Genomic DNA, 26,971 nt, shown 5'->3' with positions numbered 1-26,971 from the left:
CCCTTCTCAGTACTTGGGCAATGTGCGTTTTTGGGAGGCCTCTTTGGTTCTTGCGCACAGTACCGCAAGCTGCTGTACCTCTTGAACCAAGGGCCTTAAACAGGGGGATGCTAGTGTAAAAGTTATCCACATAGAGGTGATAACCTTTATCCAGGAAGGGGTGCACTAAATCCCAGACAATTTTTCCACTAACACCTACGAGGGAGGGGGGGCATTCTGCCGGTTCAATTCTTGTGTCCTTCCCTTCATATACCCTAAACCTGTGGGTGTACCCTGAGGTGCTTTCACACAGTTTATACATTTTTATGCCATACCTTGCCCTCTTACTGGGAAGGTACTGGCGGAATTTAACCCTTCCTTTAAAATGTATAAGGGACTCGTCGATACAAATAAATCTGTCAGGGATGTACATCTCTGCAAATTTGGCACTGAAATGATCAATGACCGGCCTGACTTTGAATAGCAGGTCAAAGGTGGGATCATCTCTGGGTGGGCACTGTGCATTATCGGTGTAATGTATAAATTTAAGGATTGCTTCAAAACGAGTCCGAGTCATGGCCATACGGTAAAATGGGGTGCTGTACAGAACATCTGTACTCCAATATTGCCTAATTTCTGGCTTTTTTACTATGCCCATATGTAACACCAGACCCCAAAACGTCATCATCTCTACTGCATCTACAGGGGTCCACCTAGCAAATGATGACGTGGGGTTTTGAGCAATAAACTGCTGGGCATATAAATTACTTTGGTCCACCATTAAATTTATAAAATCATCAGAGAAAAATAATTTGAAAAAGTCAATTTCTCTGAGACCTGTACTATCAAATTGGATTCCTGGGATGGCCAAAAACTCAGGAACCTGGGGCTCAAAATTGTCTGGTGGTGGGGTCCATACGGGATCAATCATTTGGGGGGGGGGTCTCAGCTGCTCTACGGGGGCGTCTTTGAGGGGGTCCCTCATCACCAGAGGAGGAAGAGGAGCTTAAGACGAATCCTTCAAATTCCCCGCTTGCCTCACTGGCTGTGTCAGAGTCAGAGGCAAGCATGGCATATGCCTCCTCCGCTGAATACATTCTTCTGGAGGACTGGGATGACATTTGGGATGCCATTTTTATTTTTGTGTTTCTGTAAGTGTAATGTTTCAACACGTGTTTAGTGTAGGGGGGGTACAAACTTTATTTCAACACGGGTGGAATGTAGTGTGTATGTAGTGCAGAAAAAAAAATACTTTATACAGGAATTTGATCCCAATTAAAAAAAAAAAATTGAAGGGGTTAAAAAAAAAAAAATTGAAGGGGTTAAAAAAAAAAATTGAAGGGGTTAAAAAAAAAAAAAAAAAAAGGTCCTGCGCCAAAAATTGAGCACAGATGTTGGTCAGTAACGACCGTCACTGAACAGCGCTCAAAGGCAACAGGACACCCACAAAAGCAACGTGGGTGTAAAAACAAAAAAAAAAACAATTAAAAAAAAACTGCAGCAAAAAAATTATATCAACCCTGTGCCAAAAATGTTGTTCAGTGATGTACGTCACTGATCAGCGGCCACAGGACACCCACAAAAGCAACGTGGGTGTAAAAACAATTTAAAAAAATATACCACAGCACTCTCCAAAAAAAAAAAACAATTTAAAAAAACTGCAGAAAAAAAATTATATCCCTGTGCCAAAAATGCTGTTCAGTGATTGTACGTCACTGATCAGCGCTCAGCGGCCACAGGACACCCACGTGGGTGTAAAAACAAAACCCCACTGCACTCTCCAAAAAAAAAAAACTGCAGATCAGTGATGCAGTGATGCAACACTGATTAGCAGTGAGGGTCAGCAGGCACACAACTGTGTGCAACCTGACAGGGTATATATATATATAAAAAAAAAAACCTGGACCCCCAAAAAGTTGCTGATTAATTAATTTAAACTAATCAGCACAAAAGGGGGGGCAGCAGGGGGGGCAGCAGTCAGTTGCACACGCAGCACAACCTTTGGTGCAACTGACAGGTATATATATAAAAAAAAAAACCCTGGACCCCCAAAAAGTTGCTGATTAATTAATTTAAACTAATCCGCACAAAAGGGGGGGCAGCAGTCAGTTGCACAGGCAGCACAACCTTTGGTGCAACTGACAGGTGTATATATATAAAAAAAGAACTCTGCACCCCCAAAAAGTTGCTGATCAGCTCAGATATAGTGATCAGCACAAAAGGGGGTGCAGCAGACACAAAATATAGCACTCTCTATCACTCTCTGTCACTATCTCTCACTATCTCTGACTATCTATCACGATCTGTGACTCTATGACACTGCAGCAGCAGGACACAGGAAGTCACAAGATCCAGGAAGCATCCAGCTGCTGGCAGCACGCTACCAGCGGTGATCAGCGGTGATCAGGTAAGTATAAGGCAAGGTTCAGGTATGTATAGCAGGACAGAGTGGCCGGTGACCGCTCTGCACGCAATTCCAGACCGGAATGTCGTCTGCAGCGCAGTCACCGTTAGTTTAAATAGCGCCTTGGCTGTGATTGGCTCGTCGGTCCGACGAGCCAATCACAGCCTTGGGGGCAGGTGGGGTGAGGTGTCGTCGTCACCGATGACCCCCTCATGCCCCCTGACGCCCGGCGGTGATTGACACCTGTGTTACCGAGCGTCTGATTCGCCGGTAACACAGGAAAACGCTGTGAATGGCTGTTCACACTGAACAGCCAATCACAGCGATCGCCGGATGGGGGGCGGCATCGCATCCCCCCCTGGGCATGCAGGGACATGTCTGCTGTCAGGGACAGCAGACATGTTTAAACTGTCCCCGCGTCTATAGACGCGGGGACAGTTTAAAGTCATGACGTATATATACGCCATGTGTCGGGAAGTACATCCCGGCCATGACGTATATATACGTCAAATGTCGGGAAGGGGTTAATCCACATTACATGACTTTGGTAATACAGGTTGAGTATCCCGTATCCGAATATCCGTTATCCGAATTATTCCGAAATACGGACATTCCAGAAAGTGAAGAAATTTTTTTTTTTTGCTAAAACCTCACTGGGGACATTTGTAACAGCATCACTGGGGACATGATATGTAACTGGCACTATATATGTGCAAGACAATGATTGCTTGGCATTCAAATTCAGTGCTGAGATAGTACACACATTTTGTTTCACGTTTTGAAACCTTGTTTTTTGAACAATTAAAATATATTTGTGTGTATTTTATGTGGTAATAAAATATATTTGTGTGTATATTATGTGTTTATACAGCATAAATGCAAGATACTTCAAAATACATCATTGAAATATTAAAATATTCCGAAATACGGAATAATCCGTTATCCAAAATTCTCCTGGTCCCGAGCATTTTGGATAAGGGATACTCAACCTGTATAAACAAGTCTTCCGTGCCACACTATATCTATCTTAATAATAACGGGGATAACGGGCAGTGGGGTCCCACTAGGTGAGGATTTTTATCCTTTTATAAATCACTATTTGTTGTCTTATGTGTTGTCCAGTCCTTTTATATATTCGCAACTATTTTAAATGAACTCAATAAAAGTGATGTTTTACTAAGTATTATTTCTCTAGGTGCACCAAGAAAAGGCACTCTTTTTTCTGTCCTCTTTAAAAATGTCCTTTCCGTGCCTCTGGTAGCACACCCTCGCATTTACATATATTCAATTATTCAATTATGCTAGGAGGGTCCACCCGTATGTTACAATAAATCTACCTCTGTGCGACTGACAAACCTTTCTTTAAACCAGGCATGTCCAACGTTGGCCCTCCAGATGTTTTGAAACTACACATCCCAGCATGCTTTGCAATAGTTTTAGCATTCTCGATTAGCAAAACTGTAGCAAAGCATGCTGGGATGTGTAGTTTCACAACATCTGGAGGGCCAACGTTGGACATGCCTGCTTTAAACCTTCTGAGGATCAGATGGTGCACGTTCGGTCCCTCAGCGCAATGTTGTCTCTGTTGGTAATCGTTTGTTGTAATCCACGGTGACTCACGGAGCTGCAGCCTGCGTGTGACTACTACCGAGTGGCGTCCTCACGTGAGGACGCTGCCCGGAGCAGTACTCACAGACCGGCTCTCGTGCGCTCTCTCAAAGGAGGCGACTTCAGAGGTGACGGGGGTCAGAACGGAATGGAAGCAGCGATGTGTCACAGAGCCGCAGCAGTTTCGACGGGACTTCCCGGTCCGCGTTCTCGCGAGAGGACGTGGCCCGTGAAGCAGTGTAACCGGCAGCGTTCGTAGCTGTCACAGGGGGATGCGAGGGGGGTGATGTCGAAGCAGGGTGTAAGCTTCAATGTCTGTAGTGTCCAACGCGTTTCGGCCCTCAGGCCTTTTTCAAGGATGTGAGTGGGGTGAATGAGAGGTGGCTTCAATAGGGAGGAGTGAGATCACGCCTCTTTCAGTCTGTATGTTGATTGGCTGCATCTGCCTCTTCAATGTTATGGGTGTCATCTGTCAGTTAAATGGGATCAGCTGGTATGGCTGATCACGTAATGAGACTACATACACGGAGTTAACTGTTGGTGTGCCAGTCAGGATGGGGTCTTATTATTTAGTTAGAATGCCTTGGTTGAAGTCAATGTTAAGTCCCTTGGGGGTCAGGGTTTTGAGGGTGTATATCCAGTATAGTTCTCTTTTATCCAGGAACTCAGAGAAATTCTACAGAAACACTGGCATATTCTCAAGGAGGATCCAGACCTAAACGTCTTACTGGCAGATAGTGTATAAGAAAGCCCCAGACCTGAGACAGAAATGAGTGAAGAATCACTTAAAACCATGCACAACCAGACAAACCACACTGACAAGCCACAAAGGTTTCTTCCACTGCGGAAAATGCATAGGCTGCAAGCACTTGAAAGACCGTAGTACAAAAGGAATCAAAACCTGGCACTCTACCACCACAGATTCAGAATTTAATATAAAACAATTACTTTCTTGTGAATCCTCAGGGGTCATATATATCCTTAGATGCCCGTGCGGCCTTGAATATATTGGCAGAACCATCCGCCCCCTAAAAGTGAGGATTTATGAACACATTAGAAACATCAAGCTAGGTTACGACAAACACAGTGTCTCATTACACTTCAAAGAAAAACATAAATGCAACCCAAACAATCTGTTTTTTCATGCCATTGAAGCACCCACAAGGAACTGGAGAGGGGGTAATTTCTCTGATCTACATACACGGAGTTAACCAACAGTTAACTCCGTGTATGTAGTCTCATTACATGATCAGCCATACCAGCTGATCCCATTTAACTGACAGATGACACCCATAACATTGAAGAGGCAGATGCAGCCAATCAACATACAGACTGAAAGAGGCGTGATCTCACTCCTCCCTATTTAAGCCACCTCTCATTCACTCCACTCACATCCTTGAAAAAGGCCTGAGGGCCAAAACGCGTTGGACACCACAGACTTTGAAGCTTACACCCTGCTTCGACATCACCACCCCCACATCCCCCAGTGACAGCTACGAACGCCGCCGGTTACACTGCTTCACGGGCCACGTCCTCTCGCGAGAACGCGGACCCGGAAGTCCCGTCGAAACTGCTGCGGCTCCGTGACACATCGCTGCTTCCATTCCGTTCTGACCCCCGTCACCTCTGAAGTCTCCTCCTTTGAGAGAGCGCACGAGAGCCGGTCTGTGAGTACTGCTCCGGGCAGCGTCCTCACGTGAGGACGCCACTCGGTAGTAGTCACACGCAGGCTGCAGCTCCGTGAGTCACCGTGGATTACAACAAACGATTACCAACAGAGACAACATTGCGCTGAGGGACCGAACGTGCACCATCTGATCCTCAGATCACAAAGGTATCTTGCGGGTGACTGGGACGCCAGCTCCCCGTAATCCTCTGCCATCCGAGACTGTGTTTTTCCCATCCCACCACCCCCCACTCCCCCACCCATATTTGCAGACTTTTGCATTATTCTGTACAGCACTTGTTTAGCATCAATAAAAATTGTTGCACACAACACAGCCTTATATTTATCCATTCCAAGGTGAGCGCTTAGCCATTATCTTCAGAAAAGCTAACTTCGAATTATTCAGAGAAGCCCTAAAAAGAATTGGGTGGGAAACAGTTTTTGAGGGGAAAAATGCAGAGGAAATGTGGGATACTCTAAAAAATATACTCAAATCATTAACTATTAAATACATTCCTAAAGCAGCTAAGGGTAAATTCCATTAAAAAAGCCACCATGGTTGGACAAAAAAGTTAGGTCAGCAATAAAACAAGAGCATTTAAATTCTATAAAAATAACTTAAATGAGGAGGCGTTCACCAAATACAAAGAATCAAACAAAATTTGCAAAGGGGCAATCAAAGTAGCTAAAAGGGATTATGAAGATCGCATAGCCACTGAAAGCAAAACTAACCCCAAGAAGTTTTTCAAATACATAAATAGTAAACGTATAATTAAGGACAACATAGGCCCACTAACCGATATCACTGGAAAAAGTTTTACGGAGGACAAGGGAAAAGCAGAACTGTTAAATGAGTTCTTCTCATCAGTGTTTACTAAGGGAGAGCAGACTGTGGAACGCACACATACCACAAATGGGACAAGCCAGACCTCAATATTGATTTCTCTACCAAGGAAATAATATTGAGGCTCAGCAAAATCAAAACAAATAAATCACCTGGGCCCGATGGGATTCATCCTAGGGTACTAATGGAATTAAGGGAGGAATTAGCTTCCCCTCTACATTATATCTTTGATAATTCACTATCATCAGGAAAGGTACCAAAAGACTGGAGAATAGCAGAGGTAGTGCCATTATACAAAAAGGAAAAAAGGAGGATCCCGCTAATTACAGACCCGTTAGTTTAACATCAATAGTGGGTAAACTATTTAAAGGATTTTTAAGAGATGGTATCCAGGAATATTTAGGCCTTCATAGTTTACTCAGTAATAACCATCATGGGTTCGTGAAAAATCGTTCATGCCAAACTAATCTACTTGGTTTCTATGAAGAGGTTAGCAAAAACCTTGATAATGGAAACGCTGTAGACGTGATTTTCCTAGATTTTGCTAAAGCCTTCGACACCGAACCACACAAGAGGTTGATAAATAAAATGGAGGACCTGGGATTAGGGGCAAATATCTGCAGATGGGTAGGGAACTGGCTGTGTAATAGAGAACAAAGAGTGGTCGTGAACAGTGCCGTATCAAATATGATACCAGTACTAAGTGGAGTGCCACAGGGTTCGGTTCTTGGGCCCATTTTATTTAACATTTTTATTAACGATATTGGGATGGGGTTACTCAGCAATGTATCCATCTTTGCAGACGATACAAAACTGAGCAGAGTTATTAAATCATCAGAAGATGTCACCACGCTTCAAAATGATCTTGACAATCTAGATGAGTGGGAAAACAGTGGAAGATGAGATTCAATGTGAACAAATGCAAGGTCATGCACCTTGGGAGACATAACCAGTGTGCTAGTTATAACCTAAGCGGGGATGAATTGGGTAATTCAGTACTCGAAAAGGATCTAGGAGTCCAAATAGACAACAAACTGGGGTGTAGTGCTCAATGTAATATAGCAACAGAAAAGGCCAACAAAATTCTCGCATGAATTAAAAGGGGCATGGAAACTAGGGACTCAAAAGTAATTATACCTCTGTACAAATCATTGGTTAGACCGCACCTCAAATATGGAGTGCAGTTCTGGGCCCCGCACTATAAAAAGGACATTATAGAATTAGAAAAAATCCAAAGAAGAGCAACAAAGCTTATTAGGGGAATGGAGAATTTAAGCTACGAGGAGAGAATAAGCAATTTGGGACTATTTACACTAGAGAAGAGACGATTAAGGGGGGATATGCTTAACATGTACAAGTATATCAAGGGCCAATATAAGGAACTGTCAAACACCCTTTTTTCTACTAGAAAGGAATCTAGGACCCGAGGGCACGAGTTTAGATTAAAAGAAAAAAGATTTTGTTCATCTATAAGAAATTTCTTTACAGTCAGAGCAGTCAAACTTTGGAACTCTCTTCCTGGAGAAGTGGTGTCGGCAGACACTATAAATATGTTTAATATAAGGTTGGATAAACATTTATTGGTTAAAAACATCCATGGGTACGAATAAGTAACATATCTGTCTTTAAAATATCAGAACATACTATACAACAAGGGATAAGCTAGTATAAACATAGGTTGAACTAGATGGACGCAAGTCTTTATTCAGCCTCACCTACTATGTAACTGTATACTGTGTAACACCATCACTGCCTGTCAGAGGTACACTGTTTTGGCTGTACCATATAGGCTGCCGGTCTATATCACTGCATTGTATGACTATTACAAGCTTACTGTGTAACACTATCTCTCCTTGTCAGACAAACACTGTGTTATCTGTACCATATAGGCTGCCTGCCTATATCATTGCAATATATGCTTAGTACAAGCTTACTGTGTAACACTATCACTGCCTGTCAGACGTATACTGTGTTAGCTGTACCATATAGGCGTCCCGTCTATTTTATGGCATTGTTTGCCTTGTATGCTTGCTGTATATTGTGTACTGTATTAACACTATCCCTGCTTGTCAAAAGTATGTTGTGTTAACGGTGCCTTTAGCTGCCGGTTCACAGGGCAAAATTACTGTAATGTCTTCCAGGGGTACCAGTCCCTGGGACTCTGGGTCTCTGGCGCTGATGTCTTGTACATCCTGTGCTGCAGGCCTAGGCCCCCATGACTGAGTAAAGCTTATACGCAAGCTGCTACAATGCGTGGGCGAAGCCTACAGCTACAGCCTCCTCTCAGGAGCCTGCTTGGCCCAAGTTCTTTACTCAGTTGACGGTGCAGCTAGTAGACAAAGCTCTCATCTACACCGCCCCTGCAGCCTTGGACCAGCATCATCCTCAGGGTAGAACCCCCTTGGGTGGAGGCTTACCTGTCCATCCTTAAAGGCGGGTGTAGCTCACCGCACAGGAGAAGCGTTCTGTACCCGCAGGTTGAGGATACCTCAGTCGTTCAGACTCCTCTGTCAGAGAGACAGAAATGAGGACACCTAGGATTAGGATTGTCTAGAGGGGGCCGTCGACGACGATATTGTCAATTGGGGGCCTGTGATAAGGTGAAGCCAGCTCCTCTTCTAGAGGTGCTGGCCATGGTCTCAGCTGCCTAAGAGGTCCTTGCCTAAAATGACCCAGCTGAGCTGCCTACACCTTTGGGAAATTCCCTAGGTGTACTCTGGGTTTATTCCATAAATCAGTAAACTTCACAAGTCACCCGTTGGGAGATTCCCAACTGGAAGTTTAGCTTGCCATAAGCGGTTTCCCCTTCCTTTTACCCCCGTCCACAGGAGGACAGAGTCCCCTGTGGACGCACTCCTGCCCCAGGCATTTGCTTGGGTGGCTACGGCCTTAGTTGCGTGAACAACTCCTGTCGCGGCGGACACTGCATAAGGGGTTTCTGAGGAAACCCTGCTGCCTTCTATTGAGCATCAGGGGATACTTTACCAGGGGGGTGGCGGCTCTGGAAATTACGCCACTCACCTCCAGAGTGTCACCTTCGGCATGGCTGCACACACATACTGGTGTCTGCGCTCTTGGAAGGCCCGAACTCAAAAACCCCTTGAGGGTTTCCTTCTTATTCGGGCCAGAGCCATTAGATACTGTTCAGCAGCGGATATTCCTTCTGGGGGATTGCCATCTGCTCTACAGTCCAGGATCAGCCATCTCTTCTCCCCCTGGCGGGTGTCTGTGCATGCGTGCATGGGGGGCCCTGCGGTTTGTGGTGTTGGCCTTCGTATTGGCAGAATAGGCTCCGTTCCATTCCCGCCTTCTACAGGGGAGGATTCTCTCCAGGGATTGGGACCCTACCACAATATCCGGCCATAGAAGTTCACCTGCTTTCCAACGGTGCCTCTATCCCTTTCCAGGTGGCCTCGGGAGGGAACCTTACTACAGGGATGGCCTATTGGGATCCACCAGTGGACACTCCTTGCCACGGAGGCTAGCCTCCGTGTTTGGGGGGAGATCACTTGTCAGAAGTCATTCCAGGGTATCTGGACCACTCTGGAGGCCCAGCTCTCCATCATTGTCCTCAAACTGAGGACAGTCTTCCGGGCTCTCCGCCTGGCGGAACCCTGACTTAGGGCTCGCCCCGGTGCAGGTTCAGTCGCACATTGCGACAAGGGTGGCTTATGTTAACCACCAGGGTGGCACTCGCTGTCAGCCCGCTATGGCGGAAGCATCCCGCATCTTTCAGAGATTATCCTTGCTCTTTCAGCGATCTTTATCCTGGGAGTCCTGAATTGGGTGGCGGTCTTCCTCGGCCGTCAGACCCTGGATGCCGACGACTTGATCCTCCATCGGGAGGTGTTTCAGATGTGGGTACAACGGTGGGGCCTAACCGAGGTGGCCTTGATGGCTTCTCACCATACCCACAAACCGCCACTGTGCGGGTCCCGGTCTTGCGACCCGGAGGGGGGGGCTTGCCTGGTAGACACCCTGTCCGCTCCGTGGCCGTCCACACTGATGGCGCCTTTCCGCCACTTTTCCTCCTCTTGCGAATGACTCTCAAGCTAAAGCCGAAGGGTGGCCCGTTGATTCTGGTTGCTCCACCTTGGCCCAGATGGATCTGGTTTTCAGATCTGCAGTCCCTGTCAGTAGCCCCTCCTATTCGCTTACCCCTATGCACAGGCCTGCTCTCTCAGGGTCGGCGTCTCTCTCTCTCTGCTTGGAGGCACCTGGCTTTGACGGGGTGCCTGTTGAGTCCTCCCGGTTAAGACCCAGTGGGTTTCACTCGAGTGACCTCCACCATGCTCAAGGCGAGGAAACCTTCCTAGACGGGGGTGTACCATCACTTATGGAGGGCTTACTTTTCCTGGTGCGTACTCTGCGCTTCAGATTCCGGGACTTACTGCCTGGCTAGGGTTCTGTCCTTCTTGCAGAAGGGCCTGGAAGCTGGGTTGCATTTATCATCTTTTAAGGTTCAGATTTCGGCCTTGTACATCTTGTTTGGTCGACGGGTGTTTGGCGATAGCTTTGGCCAGGGGAGTCTCTGACCTGTCAGCTCTGTCCATTAAGTCCTTTTTTTCTTGGTCTTTCGTTCTAATCGGGCTGCTTTGGACAGCAGTTTTCACCCTCCTATCTGATGTTTTAGGTCACTGTGTACTTCCCCTACCTAAACTCACACTTTTACTTATTTATACCGGTGCTCTCTCCCCGACTGATAGGTATGTGATGAGCCATATATTAATATCGCACAACACTGGCGCACCTCGCAAGTCCCCACCCTAACAGCAGTGGAACAGTCGTTCCAATCCCACTATGATCAGAAAACTGCAGGCTTACTCTCCTCACGACAATGTATTGTAATCCTGCGATTGTATCCCCTTTGTCCCACCTTCCCTTTTTATTCTGTATCCCTCTCCCTATTTGTGTTCTATAAAACATTAATAAAAACCTAATCTTGAACTTCTAAACACCTGCTGCCTGCCCAAGAGGCGGGGTAGAGGGAGGGGAGGAGCCTGGTCTGCCTGGGGGCGCTGGAATGCTCTCTCTCCCACTCGTTAGCCTGTGGCCCCTCACGTCCTCGAAATAAAGCGATTTAACAGACATTTAACCAATCTTCTTATTGGACACCTATTAGAAGGATTAGAAGTTGTGTTTTACATTTATAACCAGCCCAACACGGACACTGCTCCAAGGAGGAACTTTCTGCTTTTGGCTGAAGTTTTTTCAGTCAAAGTTTGAAAATTCTGTTATTTTTAGTTCCAGGAGCACCGGCACCTCCAGCATTGCTCCGTTATCAGATGTCTTTATTTGTGACTATGTTGGTTTCATTTATCACAGTGTCAATTGTCCAGCCGTGCTCTCTTCCCTGCATCACACTACACAGATAGTGCCTTACACCTGCGGTACAGTACACACATAGTGCCATGTAGAGTGCAGTGCATACGTAGTGCCTTACACCCGGGATACAGTACACACATAGTGCCATGTAGAGTGCCCTACACCCGGGATACAGTACACACGTAGTGCCATGTAGAGTGCTATACACACATAGTGCCTTACACCCGGGATACAGTACACACGTAGTGCCATGTAGAGTGCCATACACACGTAGTGCCTTACACCCGGGATACAGTACACGCGTAGTGCCTTACACCCGGGATACAGTGCACACGTAGTGCCATGTAGAGTGCCGTGCATACGTAGTGCCTTACACCCGGGATACAATACACACATAGTGCCATGTAGAGTGCCTTACACCCGGGATACAGTACACACGTAGTGCCATGTAGAGTGCCATACACACGTAGTGCCTTACACCTGGGATACAGTACACGCGTAGTGCCTTACACCCGGGATACAGTGCACACGTAGTGCCTGACACCCGTGATACAGTACACTTGTAGTGCCTTACACCCGGGATACAGTACACACGTAGTGCCTTACACCCGGGGTACAGTACACGCATAGTGCCTTACACCAGGGGTACAGTACACATGTAGTGCCTTACACCCAGGATACAGTACACGCGTAGTGCCTTACACCCGGGTACAGTACACACGTTGTGCCTTGTAGAGTGCCTTACATCCAGGATACAATACACGGGTAGTGCCTTACACTCGGGGTACAGTACACACATAGTGCCTTACACCCAGGATACAGTACACACATAGTGCCTTACACTCGGGGTACAGTACACACATAGTGCCTTACACCCAGGATACAGTACACACATAGTGCCTTACACCCGGGATACAGTACACATGTAGTGCCTTACACCCGGGATACAGTACACACGTAGTGCCTTACACCCGGGATACAGTACACACATAGTGCCTTACACCCGGGGTACAGTACACGCGTAGTGCCTTACATCCGGGATACAACACACGGGTAGTGCCTTACACCCGGGATACAGTACACGCGTAGTGCCTTACACCCGGGATACAGTACACACGTAGTGCCTTACACCCGGGATACAGTACACACGTAGTGCCATGTAGAGTGCCTTACACCCGTGATACAGTACACTTGTAGTGCCTTACACCCGGGATACAGTACACACGTAGTGCCTTACACCCGGGGTACAGTACACGCATAGTGCCTTACACCAGGGGTACAGTACACATGTAGTGCCTTACACCCAGGATACAGTACACGCGTAGTGCCTTACACCCGGGTACAGTACACACGTTGTGCCTTGTAGAGTGCCTTACATCCAGGATACAATACACGGGTAGTGCCTTACACTCGGGGTACAGTACACACATAGTGCCTTACACCCAGGATACAGTACACACATAGTGCCTTACACCCGGGATACAGTACACATGTAGTGCCTTACACCCGGGATACAGTACACACGTAGTGCCTTACACCCGGGATACAGTACACACATAGTGCCTTACACCCGGGGTACAGTACACGCGTAGTGCCTTACACCTGGGATACAACACACGGGTAGTGCCTTACACCCGGGGTACAGTACACGCGTAGTGCCTTACATCCGGGATACAACACACGGGTAGTGCCTTACACCCGGGATACAGTACACGCGTAGTGCCTTACACCCGGGATACAGTACACACGTAGTGCCTTACACCCGGGATACAGTACACACGTAGTGCCATGTAGAGTGCCTTACACCCGGGATACAGTACACACGTAGTGCCTTACACCCGGGGTACAGTACACGCGTAGTGCCTTGCACCTGGGATACAGTACACGCGTAGTACCTTACACCCGGGGTACAGTACACTTGTAGTGCCTTACACCCGGGGTAAAGTACACACGTTGTGCCTTGTAGAGTGCCTTACATCTGGGATACAGTACACGGGTAGTGCCTTACACGCGGGGTACAGTACACACGTAGTGCCTTACACGCGGGGTACAGTACACCTGTAGTGTCTTACACGCGGGGTACAGTACACGCATAGTGCCTTACACCCGGGGTACAATACATGCGTAGTGCCTTACACCCGGGGTACAGTACACCCGTAGTGCCTTACACCCGGGGTACAGTACACCCGTAGTGCCTTAGACCCAGGGTCCAGTCCACACTTAGGGCCTTATTCTAGTTCACTCATTCTGACATAATCCTTCTTAGATGTACAAAACCATGTGCACTGCAGGTGGGGCAGATGTAACTTGTGCAGAGAGAATTCGATTTGGGTGGGGTTTTACTTCAAAGTGAGATCTATATTTCAGTGTAAAAATAAAGCAGCCAGTATTTACCCTGCACAGAAACAAAATAACTCACTAAAATCTAATTCTCTCTGCACATTTTACATCTGCCCCCCTGCAGTGCACATTGTTTTGTCCATCTAAGAAGGATTTTGTCAGAAAGAGTGAACTAGAATAAGGCCCTTAGTGCCTTACACCTTGGATACAGTACACACGTAGTGCCTTACAGCCGTAGTGCCTTACACCTGGGATACAGTCCACACTTAATGCCTTACACATGGGATACAGTCCACACTTAGTGCCTTACACATGAGATACAGTACACACTTAGTGCCTTACACATGGGATACAGTCCACACGTAGTGCCTTACACATGGGATACAGTCCACACTTAGTGCCTTACACATGGGATACAGTACACACGTAGTGTCTTACACATGGGATACAGTCCACACTTAGTGCCTTACACATGGGATACAGTACACACTTAGTGCCTTACACATGGGATACAGTACACACTTAGTGCCTTACACATGGGATACAGTCCACACTTAGTGCCTTACACATGGGATACAGTACACACTTAGTGCCTTACACATGGGATACAGTCCACACTTAGTGCCTTACACATGAGATACAGTACACACGTAGTGCCTTACACATGGGATACAGTCCACACTTAGTGCCTTACACATGGGATACAGTACACACTTAGTGCCTTACACATGGGATACAGTACACACGTAGTGCCTTACACATGGGATACAGTCCACACTTAGTGCCTTACACATGAGATACAGTACACACTTAGTGCCTTACACATGGGATACAGTCCACACGTAGTGCCTTACACATGGGATACAGTACACACTTAGTGCCTTACACATGGGATACAGTCCACACGTAGTGCCTTACACATGGGATACAGTCCACACTTAGTGCCTTACACATGGGATACAGTACACACGTAGTGCCTTACACATGGGATACAGTCCACACGTAGTGCCTTACACATGGGATACAGTCCACACTTAGTGCCTTACACATGGGATACAGTCCACACTTAGTGCCTTACACATGGGATACAGTCAACACTTAGTGCCTTACACATGGGATACAGTCCACACTTAGTGCCTTACACATGGGATACAGTCCACAATTAGTGCCTTACACATGGGATACAGTACACACTTAGTGCCTTACACATGGGATACAGTACACACTTAGTGCCTTACACATGGGGTACATACTTAAATAACTGCAGTTACACAGCTGCGTTTGTGCCTCCACTAGCCCTAGCGGTACTTTCCTGTCAATCGCTTGCATATAAAACATCGGTGAGCTGGCGGCACATGTGCAGTTTGCATAAGCAGCGGCATTGCTACAATCATAAATTAGGCGCTAGATACAATACGCTGAGTTTATGACGGGTTTGGTTGTCTCTTCTCCCTGCAGGCTGATCCTGTCCAGCTGTCCGGCCCTCATTTACCTGGACTTAACCTCCTGCCGAAATTTACCTCGTGGGGTGAAACGCACGTACCGCGGTGTAGAAGATATCCGGCAGTGTTTGAACACGTTATCTACAATAGAGTGTGGAGAATAGTGCGCACAGAGGGAAACAAGTAACACTCCACCAGCACCAAACAGCCGCCATGCTGGAAATAATTCAGGTTTTTTATGTTACATGTTTGGTTAAATAAAAGTTTTGTTTAATAAAAAAATCTTCCAGAGTGGTCTGAGCGTCCTTCTGTGGGGGCTTCACTGGGTAAGTGCGGTTATAGGACGCTCTGGGGTACACCAGCATTCATATGCTGCACAGGGGACCTCCGTGTGTGTACAGGGGACCCCTATACGGACCCGTGTGTCCTACTCCCCCATATAGGGGCACACATGGGTTATATCCCTTACCTCTATACAGACCCGTGTGTCCTACTCCCTCATATAGGGGCACACATGGGTTATATCCCTCACCTCTATACGGACCCGTGTGTCCTACTCCCCTATATAGGATCACACATGGGTTATATCCCTCACCCCTATACGGACCCGTGTGTCCTACTCCCCCATATAGGATCACACATGGGTTATATCCCTCACCCCTATACGGACCCGTGTGTCCTACTCCCCCATATAGGGGCACACATGGGTTATATCCCTCACCTCTATACGGACCCGTGTGTCCTACTCTCCCCCATATAGGATCACACATGGGTTATATCCCTCACCTCTATACGGACCCGTGTGTCCTACTCTCCCCCATATAGGGGCACACATGGGTTATATCCCTCACCCCTATACAGACCCGTGTGTCCTACTCTCCCCCATATAGGATCACACATGGGTTATATCCCTCACCTCTATACAGACCCGTGTGTCCTACTCTCCCCCATATAGGATCACACATGGGTTATATCCCTCACCTCTATACAGACCCGTGTGTCCTACTCCCCCATATAGGGGCACACATGGGTTATATCCCTCACCCCTATACAGACCCGTGTGTCCTACTCTCCCCATATAGGGGCACACATGGGTTATATCCCTCACCCCTATACAGACCCGTGTGTCCTACTCCCCCATATAGGGGCACACATGGGTTATATCCCTCACCCCTATACAGACCCGTGTGTCCTACTCCCCCATATAGGGGCACACATGGGTTATATCCCTCACCTCTATACGGACCCGTGTGTCCTACTCTCCCCCATATAGGATCACACATGGGTTATATCCCTCACCTCTATACGGACCCGTGTGTCCTAGTCTCCCCCATATAGGGGCACACATGGGTTATATCCCTCACCCCTATACAGACCCGTGTGTCCTACTCTCTCCCCCATATAGGATCACACATGGGTTATATCCCTCACCTCTATACGGACCCGTGTGTCCTACTCCCCCATATAGGGGCACACATGGGTTATATCCCTCACCTCTATACAGACCCGTGTGTCCTACTCCCCCATATAGGGGCACACATGGGTTATATCCCTCACCCCTATACAGACCCGTGTGTCCTACTCTCCCCCATATAGGATCACACATGGGTTATATCCCTCACCTCTATACAGACCCGTGTGTCCTACTCTCCCCCATATAGGGGCACACATGGGTTATATCCCTCACCTCTATACGGACCCGTGTGTCCTACTCCCCCCCATATAGGATCACACATGGGTTATATCCCTCACCCCTATACGGACCCGTGTGTCCTACTCCCCCCATATAGGGGCACACATGGGTTATATCCCTCACCCCTATACAGACCCGTGTGTCCTCCTCTCCCCCATATAGGGGCGCACATGGGTTATATCCCTCACCCCTATACGGACCCGTGTGTCCTACTCCCCCATATAGGGGCACACATGGGTTATATCCCTCACCCCTATACAGAACCGTGTGTCCTACTCCCCCATATAGGGGCACACATGGGTTATATCCCTCACCTCTATACAGACCCGTGTGTCCTACTCTCCCCCATATAGGGGCACACATGGGTTATATCCCTCACCTCTATACAGACCCGTGTGTCCTACTCCCCCATATAGGGGCACACATGAGTTATATCCCTCATCTCTATACGGACCCGTGTGTCCTACTCTCCCCATATAGGATCACACATGGGTTATATCCCTCACCTCTATACAGACCCGTGTGTCCTACTCTCCCCCATATAGGGTCACACATGGGTTATATCCCTCACCCCTATACGGACCCGTGTGTCCTACTCCCCCATATAGGATCACACATGGGTTATATCCCTCACCCCTATACAGACCCGTGTGTCCTACTCTCCCCATATAGGGGCACACATGGGTTATATCCCTCACCTCTATACGGACCCGTGTGTCCTACTCTCCCCCATATAGGGGCACACATGGGTTATATCCCTCACCCCTATACAGACCCGTGTGTCCTACTCTCCCCCATATAGGATCACACATGGGTTATATCCCTCACCCCTATACGGACCCGTGTGTCCTACTCCCCCATATAGGGGCACACATGGGTTATATCCCTCACCCCTATACAGACCCGTGTGTCCTACTCCCCCATATAGGGGCACACATGGGTTATATCCCTCACCTCTATACAGACCCGTGTATCCTACTCTCCCCCATATAGGGGCACACATGGGTTATATCCCTCACCTCTATACGGACCCGTGTGTCCTACTCCCCCCATATAGGGGCACACATGGGTTATATCCCTCACCCCTATACAGACCCGTGTGTCCTACTCTCCCCCATATAGGGGCACACATGGGTTATATCCCTCACCTCTATACGGACCCGTGTGTCCTACTCCCCCCATATAGGGGCACACATGGGTTATATCCCTCACCCCTATACAGACCCGTGTGTCCTACTCTCCCCCATATAGGATCACACATGGGTTATATCCCTCACCCCTATACAGACCCGTGTGTCCTACTCTCCCCCATATAGGGGCACACATGGGTTATATCCCTCACCTCTATACAGACCCGTGTGTCCTACTCTCCCCCATATAGGGGCACACATGGGTTATATCCCTCACCCCTATACAGACCCGTGTGTCCTACTCTCCCCATATAGGGGCACACATGGGTTATATCCCTCACCTCTATACGGACCCGTGTGTCCTACTCCCCCCATATAGGGGCACACATGGGTTATATCCCTCACCCCTATACAGACCCGTGTGTCCTACTCTCCCCCATATAGGGGCACACATGGGTTATATCCCTCACCTCTATACGGACCCGTGTGTCCTACTCCCCCCATATAGGGGCACACATGGGTTATATCCCTCACCCCTATACAGACCCGTGTGTCCTACTCTCCCCCATATAGGATCACACATGGGTTATATCCCTCACCCCTATACAGACCCGTGTGTCCTACTCTCCCCCATATAGGGGCACACATGGGTTATATCCCTCACCTCTATACAGACCCGTGTGTCCTACTCTCCCCCATATAGGGGCACACATGGGTTATATCCCTCACCTCTATACAGACCCGTGTGTCCTACTCTCCCCCCATATAGGGGCACACATGGGTTATATCCCTCACCTCTATACTGACCCGTGTGTCCTACTCCCCCATATAGGGGCACACATGGGTTATATCCCTCACCCCTATACAGACCCGTGTGTCCTACTCTCCCCCATATAGGGGCACACATGGGTTATATCCCTCACCTCTATACGGACCCGTGTGTCCTACTCCCCCATATAGGGGCACACATGGGTTATATCCCTCCACCCTATACAGACCCGTGTGTCCTACTCTCCCCCATATAGGGGCACACATGGGTTATATCCCTCACCCCTATACGGACCCGTGTGTCCTACTCTCCCCCATATAGGATCACACATGGGTTATATCCCTCACCCCTATACGGACCCGTGTGTCCTACTCTCCCCCATATAGGATCACACATGGGTTATATCCCTCACCTCTATACGGACCCGTGTGTCCTACTCCCCCATATAGGGGCACACATGGGTTATATCCCTCACCCCTATACAGACCCGTGTGTCCTACTCCCCCATATAGGGGCACACATGGGTTATATCCCTCACCTCTATACGGACCCGTGTGTCCTACTCTCCCCCATATAGGGGCACACATGGGTTATATCCCTCACCCCTATACGGACCTGTGTGTCCTACTCCCCCATATAGGATCACACATGGGTTATATCCCTCACCTCTATATGGACCCGTGTGTTCTAGTCTCCCCCATATAGGGGCACACATGGGTTATATCCCTCACCTCTATACGGACCCGTGTGTCCTACTCCCCCATATAGGGGCACACATGGGTTATATCCCTCCCCCCTATACAGACCCGTGTGTCCTACTCTCCCCCCATATATGGGCACACATGGGTTATATCCCTCACCTCTATACAGACCTGTGTGTCCTACTCCCCCATATAGGGGCACACATGGGTTATATCCCTCCCCCCTATACAGACCCGTGTGTCCTACTCCCCCCATATAGGATCACACATGGGTTATATCCCTCACCTCTATACGGACCCGTGTGTCCTAGTCTCCCCCCATATAGGGGCACACATGGGTTATATCCCTCACCTCTATACGGACCCGTGTGTCCTACTCTCCCCCATATAGGGGCACACATGGGTTATATCCCTCACCTCTATACAGACCCGTGTGTCCTACTCTCCCCCATATAGGGGCACACATGGGTTATATCCCTCACCCCTATACAGACCCGTGTGTCCTACTCTCCCCCATATAGGGGCACACATGGGTTATATCCCTCACCCCTATACAGACCCGTGTGTCCTACTCCCCCATATAGGGGCACACATGGGTTATATCCCTCACCCCTATACAGACCCGTGTGTCCTACTCCCCCATATAGGGGCACACATGGGTTATATCCCTCACCTCTATACGGACCCGTGTGTTCTAGTCTCCCCCATATAGGGGCACACATGGGTTATATCCCTCACCCCTATACGGACCCGTGTGTCCTACTCTCCCCCATATAGGGGCACACATGGGTTATATCCCTCACCTCTATACGGACCCGTGTGTCCTACTCTCCCTCATATAGGGGCACACATGGGTTATATCCCTCACCCCTATATGGACCCGTGTGTCCTACTCCCCCATATAGGGGCACACATGGGTTATATCCCTCACCCCTATACAGACCCGTGTGTCCTACTCCCCCATATAGGATCACACATGGGTTATATCCCTCACCTCTATATGGACCCGTGTGTTCTAGTCTCCCCCATATAGGGGCACACATGGGTTATATCCCTCACCTCTATACGGACCCGTGTGTCCTACTCCCCCATATAGGGGCACACATGGGTTATATCCCTCCCCCCTATACAGACCCGTGTGTCCTACTCTCCCCCCATATATGGGCACACATGGGTTATATCCCTCACCTCTATACAGACCTGTGTGTCCTACTCCCCCATATAGGGGCACACATGGGTTATATCCCTCCCCCCTATACAGACCCGTGTGTCCTACTCCCCCCATATAGGATCACACATGGGTTATATCCCTCACCTCTATACGGACCCGTGTGTCCTAGTCTCCCCCCATATAGGGGCACACATGGGTTATATCCCTCACCTCTATACGGACCCGTGTGTCCTACTCTCCCCCATATAGGGGCACACATGGGTTATATCCCTCACCTCTATACAGACCCGTGTGTCCTACTCTCCCCCATATAGGGGCACACATGGGTTATATCCCTCACCCCTATACAGACCCGTGTGTCCTACTCTCCCCCATATAGGGGCACACATGGGTTATATCCCTCACCCCTATACAGACCCGTGTGTCCTACTCCCCCATATAGGGGCACACATGGGTTATATCCCTCACCCCTATACAGACCCGTGTGTCCTACTCCCCCATATAGGGGCACACATGGGTTATATCCCTCACCTCTATACGGACCCGTGTGTTCTAGTCTCCCCCATATAGGGGCACACATGGGTTATATCCCTCACCCCTATACGGACCCGTGTGTCCTACTCTCCCCCATATAGGGGCACACATGGGTTATATCCCTCACCTCTATACGGACCCGTGTGTCCTACTCTCCCTCATATAGGGGCACACATGGGTTATATCCCTCACCCCTATATGGACCCGTGTGTCCTACTCCCCCATATAGGGGCACACATGGGTTATATCCCTCACCCCTATACAGACCCGTGTGTCCTACTCCCCCATATAGGGGCACACATGGGTTATATCCCTCACCCCTATACAGACCCGTGTGTCCTACTCTCCCCCATATAGGGGCACACATGGGTTATATCCCTCACCGCTATACAGACCCGTGTGTCCTACTCTCCCTCATATAGGGGCACACATGGGTTATATCCCTCACCTCTATACGGACCCGTGTGTCCTACTCTCCCCCATATAGGATCACACATGGGTTATATCCCTCACCGCTATACAGACCCGTGTGTCCTACTCCCACATATAGGATCACACATGGGTTATATCCCTCCCCCCTATACAGACCCGTGTGTTTACTCCCCCCATATAGGGGCACACATGGGTTATATCCCTCACCTCTATACAGACCCGTGTGTCCTACTCTCCCCCATATAGGGGCACACATGGGTTATATCCCTCACCCTATACGGACCCGTGTATCTTACTCTCCCCCATATAGGATCACACATGGGTTATATCCCTCACCCCTATACAGACCCGTGTATCCTACTCTCCCCCATATAGGGGCACACATGGGTTATATCCCTCCCCCCTATACAGACCCGTGTGTCCTACTCTCCCATATAGGGGCACACATGGGTTATATCCCTCACCCCTATACAGACCCGTGTGTCCTACTCCCTCATATAGGGGCACACATGGGTTATATCCCTCACCTCTATACAGACCCGTGTGTCCTACTCTCCCCCATATAGGATCACACATGGGTTATATCCCTCACCCCTATACAGACCCGTGTGTCCTACTCTCCCCCATATAGGATCACACATGGGTTATATCCCTCACCCCTATACAGACCCGTGTGTCCTACTCCCCCATATAGGGGCACACATGGGTTATATCCCTCCCCCCTATACAGACCCGTGTATCCTACTCCCCCATATAGGGGCACACATGGGTTATATCCCTCACCTCTATACAGACCCGTGTGTCCTACTCTCCCCATATAGGATCACACATGGGTTATATTCCTCCCCCCTATACAGACCCGTGTGTCCTACTCCCCCCATATAGGGGCACACATGGGTTATATCCCTCACCTCTATACAGACCCGTGTGTCCTACTCCCCATATAGGGGCACACATGGGTTATATCCCTCACCCCTATACAGACCCGTGTGTCCTACTCCCCCATATAGGGGCACACATTGTTTATATCCCTCACCCCTATACAGACCCGTGGGTCCTACTCTCCCCCATATAGGGGCACACATGGGTTATATCCCTCCCCCCTATACAGACCCGTGTGTCCTACTCTCCCATATAGGGGCACACATGGGTTATATCCCTCACCCCTATACAGACCCGTGTGTCCTACTCCCTCATATAGGGGCACACATGGGTTATATCCCTCACCTCTATACAGACCCGTGTGTCCTACTCTCCCCCATATAGGATCACACATGGGTTATATCCCTCACCCCTATACAGACCCGTGTGTCCTACTCTCCCCCATATAGGATCACACATGGGTTATATCCCTCACCCCTATACAGACCCGTGTGTCCTACTCCCCCATATAGGGGCACACATGGGTTATATCCCTCACCCCTATACAGACCCGTGTGTCCTACTCCCCCATATAGGGGCACACATGGGTTATATCCCTCACCTCTATACAGACCCGTGTGTCCTACTCTCCCCATATAGGATCACACATGGGTTATATTCCTCCCCCCTATACAGACCCGTGTGTCCTACTCCCCCCATATAGGGGCACACATGGGTTATATCCCTCACCTCTATACAGACCCGTGTGTCCTACTCCCCATATAGGGGCACACATGGGTTATATCCCTCACCCCTATACAGACCCGTGTGTCCTACTCCCCCATATAGGGGCACACATTGTTTACATCCCTCACCCCTATACAGACCCGTGGGTCCTACTCTCCCCCATATAGGGGCACACATGGGTTATATCCCTCACCCCTATACAGACCCGTGTGTCCTACTCCCCCATATAGGGGCACACATGGGTTATATCCCTCACCCCTATACAGACCCGTGTGTCCTACTCTCCCCCATATAGGATCACACATGGGTTATATCCCTCATCTCTATACGGACCCGTGTGTCCTACTCCCCCATATAGGGGCACACATGGGTTATATCCCTCACCTCTATACGGACCCGTGTGTCCTACTCTCCCTCATATAGGGGCACATATGGGTTATATCCCTCACCTCTATACGGACCTGTGTGTCCTACTCTCCCCCATATAGGATCACACATGGGTTATATCCCTCATCTCTATACGGACCCGTGTGTCCTACTCCCCCATATAGGGGCACACATGGGTTATATCCCTCACCTCTATACGGACCCGTGTGTCCTACTCTCCCTCATATAGGGGCACACATGGGTTATATCCCTCACCTCTATACGGACCTGTGTGTCCTACTCTCCCCCATATAGGATCACACCTAGGTTATATCCCTCACCTCTATACAGACCCGTGTGTCCTACTCTCCCCCATATAGGATCACACATGGGTTATATCCCTCACCCCTATACAGAACCGTGTGTCCTACTCCCCCATATAGGGGCACACATGGGTTATATCCCTCACCTCTATACAGACCCGTGTGTCCTACTCCCCCCATATAGGGGCACACATGGGTTATATCCCTCACCTCTATACAGACCCGTGTGTCCTACTCTCCCCCATATAGGGGCACACATGGGTTATATCCCTCACCTCTATACAGACCCGTGTGTCCTACTCTCCCCCATATAGGGGCACACATGGGTTATATCCCTCACCCCTATGCAGACCCGTGTGTCCTACTCTCCCCCCATATAGGGGCACACATGGGTTATATCCCTCACCTCTATACGGACCCGTGTGTCCTACTCTCCCCCATATAGGGGCACACATGGGTTATATCCCTCACCCCTATACGGACCCGTGTGTCCTACTCTCCCCATATAGGGGCACACATGGGTTATATCCCTCACCTCTATACAGACCCGTGTGTCCTACTCTCCCCATATAGGGGCACACATGGTTTATATCCCTCACCCCTATACAGACCCGTGTGTCCTACTCTCCCCATATAGGGGCACACATGGGTTATATCCCTCACCTCTATACAGACCCGTGTGTCCTACTCTCCCCCCATATAGGGGCACACATGGGTTATATCCCTCACCTCTATACGGACCCGTGTGTCCTACTCCCCCATATAGGGGCACACATGGGTTATATCCCTCACCTCTATACAGACCCGTGTGTCCTACTCTCCCCCATATAGGGGCACACATGGGTTATATCCCTCACCTCTATACGGACCCGTGTGTCCTACTCTCCCCCATATAGGGGCACACATGGGTTATATCCCTTACCTCTATACAGACCCGTGTGTTCTAGTCTCCCCCATATAGGGGCACACATGGGTTATATCCCTCACCCCTATACGGACCCGTGTGTCCTACTCCCACATATAGGGGCACACATGGGTTATATCCCTCACCTGTATACGGACCCGTGTGTCCTACTCTCCTATATAGGGGCACACATGGGTTATATCCCTCACCTCTATACGGACCCGTGTGTCCTACTCTCCCATATAGGGGCACACATGGGTTATATCCCTCACCTGTATACGGACCCGTGTGTCCTACTCTCCCCCATATAGGGGCACACATGGGTTATATCCCTCACCCCTATACGGACCCGTGTGTCCTACTCCCCCCATATAGGATCACACATGGGTTATATCCCTCACCTCTATACAGACCGGTGTGTCCTCCTCTCCCCCATATAGGGGCACACATGGGTTATATCCCTCACCTCTATACGGACCCGTGTGTCCTTCTCTCCCCCCATATAGGGGCACACATGGGTTATATCCCTCACCTCTATACGGACCCGTGTGTCCTAGTCCCCCATATAGGGGCACACATGGGTTATATCCCTCACCTCTATACAGACCCGTGTGTCCTACTCTCCCCCCATATAGGGGCACACATGGGTTATATCCCTCACCCCTATACGGACCCGTGTGTCCTACTCCCCCATATAGGGGCACACATGGGTTATATCCCTCACCTCTATACTGACCCGTGTGTCCTACTTCCCCATATAGGGGCACACATGGGTTATATCCCTCACCTCTATACAGACCCGTGTGTCCTACTCCCCCATATAGGGGCACACATGGGTTATATCCCTCACCCCTATACGGACCCTTGTGTCATACTCCCCCATATAGGGGCACACATGGGTCATATCCCTCACCTCTATACAGACCCGTGTGTCCTACTCTCCCCCATATAGGGGCACACATGGGTTATATCCCTCCCCCCTATACAGACCCGTGTGTCCTACTCCCCCATATAGGGGCACACATGGGTTATATCCCTCACCTCTATACAGACCCGTGTGTCCTACTCTCCCCCATATAGGGGCACACATGGGTTATATCCCTCACCTCTATACAGACCCGTGTGTCCTACTCCCCCATATAGGGGCACACATGGGTTATATCCCTTACCTCTATACAGACCCGTGTGTCCTACTCCCCCCATATAGGGGCACACATGGGTTATATCCCTCACCTCTATAAGGCACCTGTGTCCTCCTCTCCCCCATATAGGGACACACATGGGTTATATCCCTCACCTCTATACAGACCCGTGTGTCCTACTCTCCCCATATAGGGGCACACATTGTTTATATCCCTCCCCCCTATACGGACCCGTGTGTCCTACTCTCCCCCATATAGGGGCACACATGGGTTATATCCCTCACCTCTATACGGACCCATGTGTCCTACTCTCCCCCATATAGGATCACACATGGGTTATATCCCTCACCCCTATACAGACCCGTGTGTCCTACTCCCCCCATATAGGGGCACACATGGGTTATATCCCTCACCCCTATACAGACCCGTGTGTCCTACTACCCCATATAGGGGCACACATGGGTTATATCCCTCACCCCTATACGGACCCGTGTGTCCTACTCCCCCATATAGGGGCACACATGGGTTATATCCCTCCCCCCTATACAGACCCGTGTGTCCTACTCCCCCATATAGGGGCACACATGGGT

The 26,971-nt window shown here is 49.2% G+C and overlaps 1 protein-coding gene across 1 annotated transcript in view; it reads left to right on the top strand.

Annotated features, from left to right (window-relative positions):
* FBXL6 (F-box and leucine rich repeat protein 6) overlaps positions 1-15,899 on the top strand; it is a 119,732-nt gene extending 103,833 nt beyond the window's left edge. The window contains exon 10 of the mRNA XM_083145087.1: positions 15,625-15,899. Coding sequence (XP_083001213.1) covers positions 15,625-15,772 — 148 coding nt within the window. The 3' untranslated portion in view covers positions 15,773-15,899. The remainder of the gene's footprint in view (positions 1-15,624) is intronic.
* Positions 15,900-26,971: the final 11,072 nt, after the last annotated feature.

The sequence above is a fragment of the Crinia signifera genome, chromosome 5, assembly GCF_055691185.1.
Source record: "Crinia signifera chromosome 5, ASM5569118v1, whole genome shotgun sequence".
In the NCBI taxonomy this organism is placed as follows: domain Eukaryota; kingdom Metazoa; phylum Chordata; class Amphibia; order Anura; family Myobatrachidae; genus Crinia; species Crinia signifera.
The sequence above is the reverse complement of the archived record's forward strand: the minus strand, read 5'-3'. Positions and strand labels throughout refer to the sequence as shown.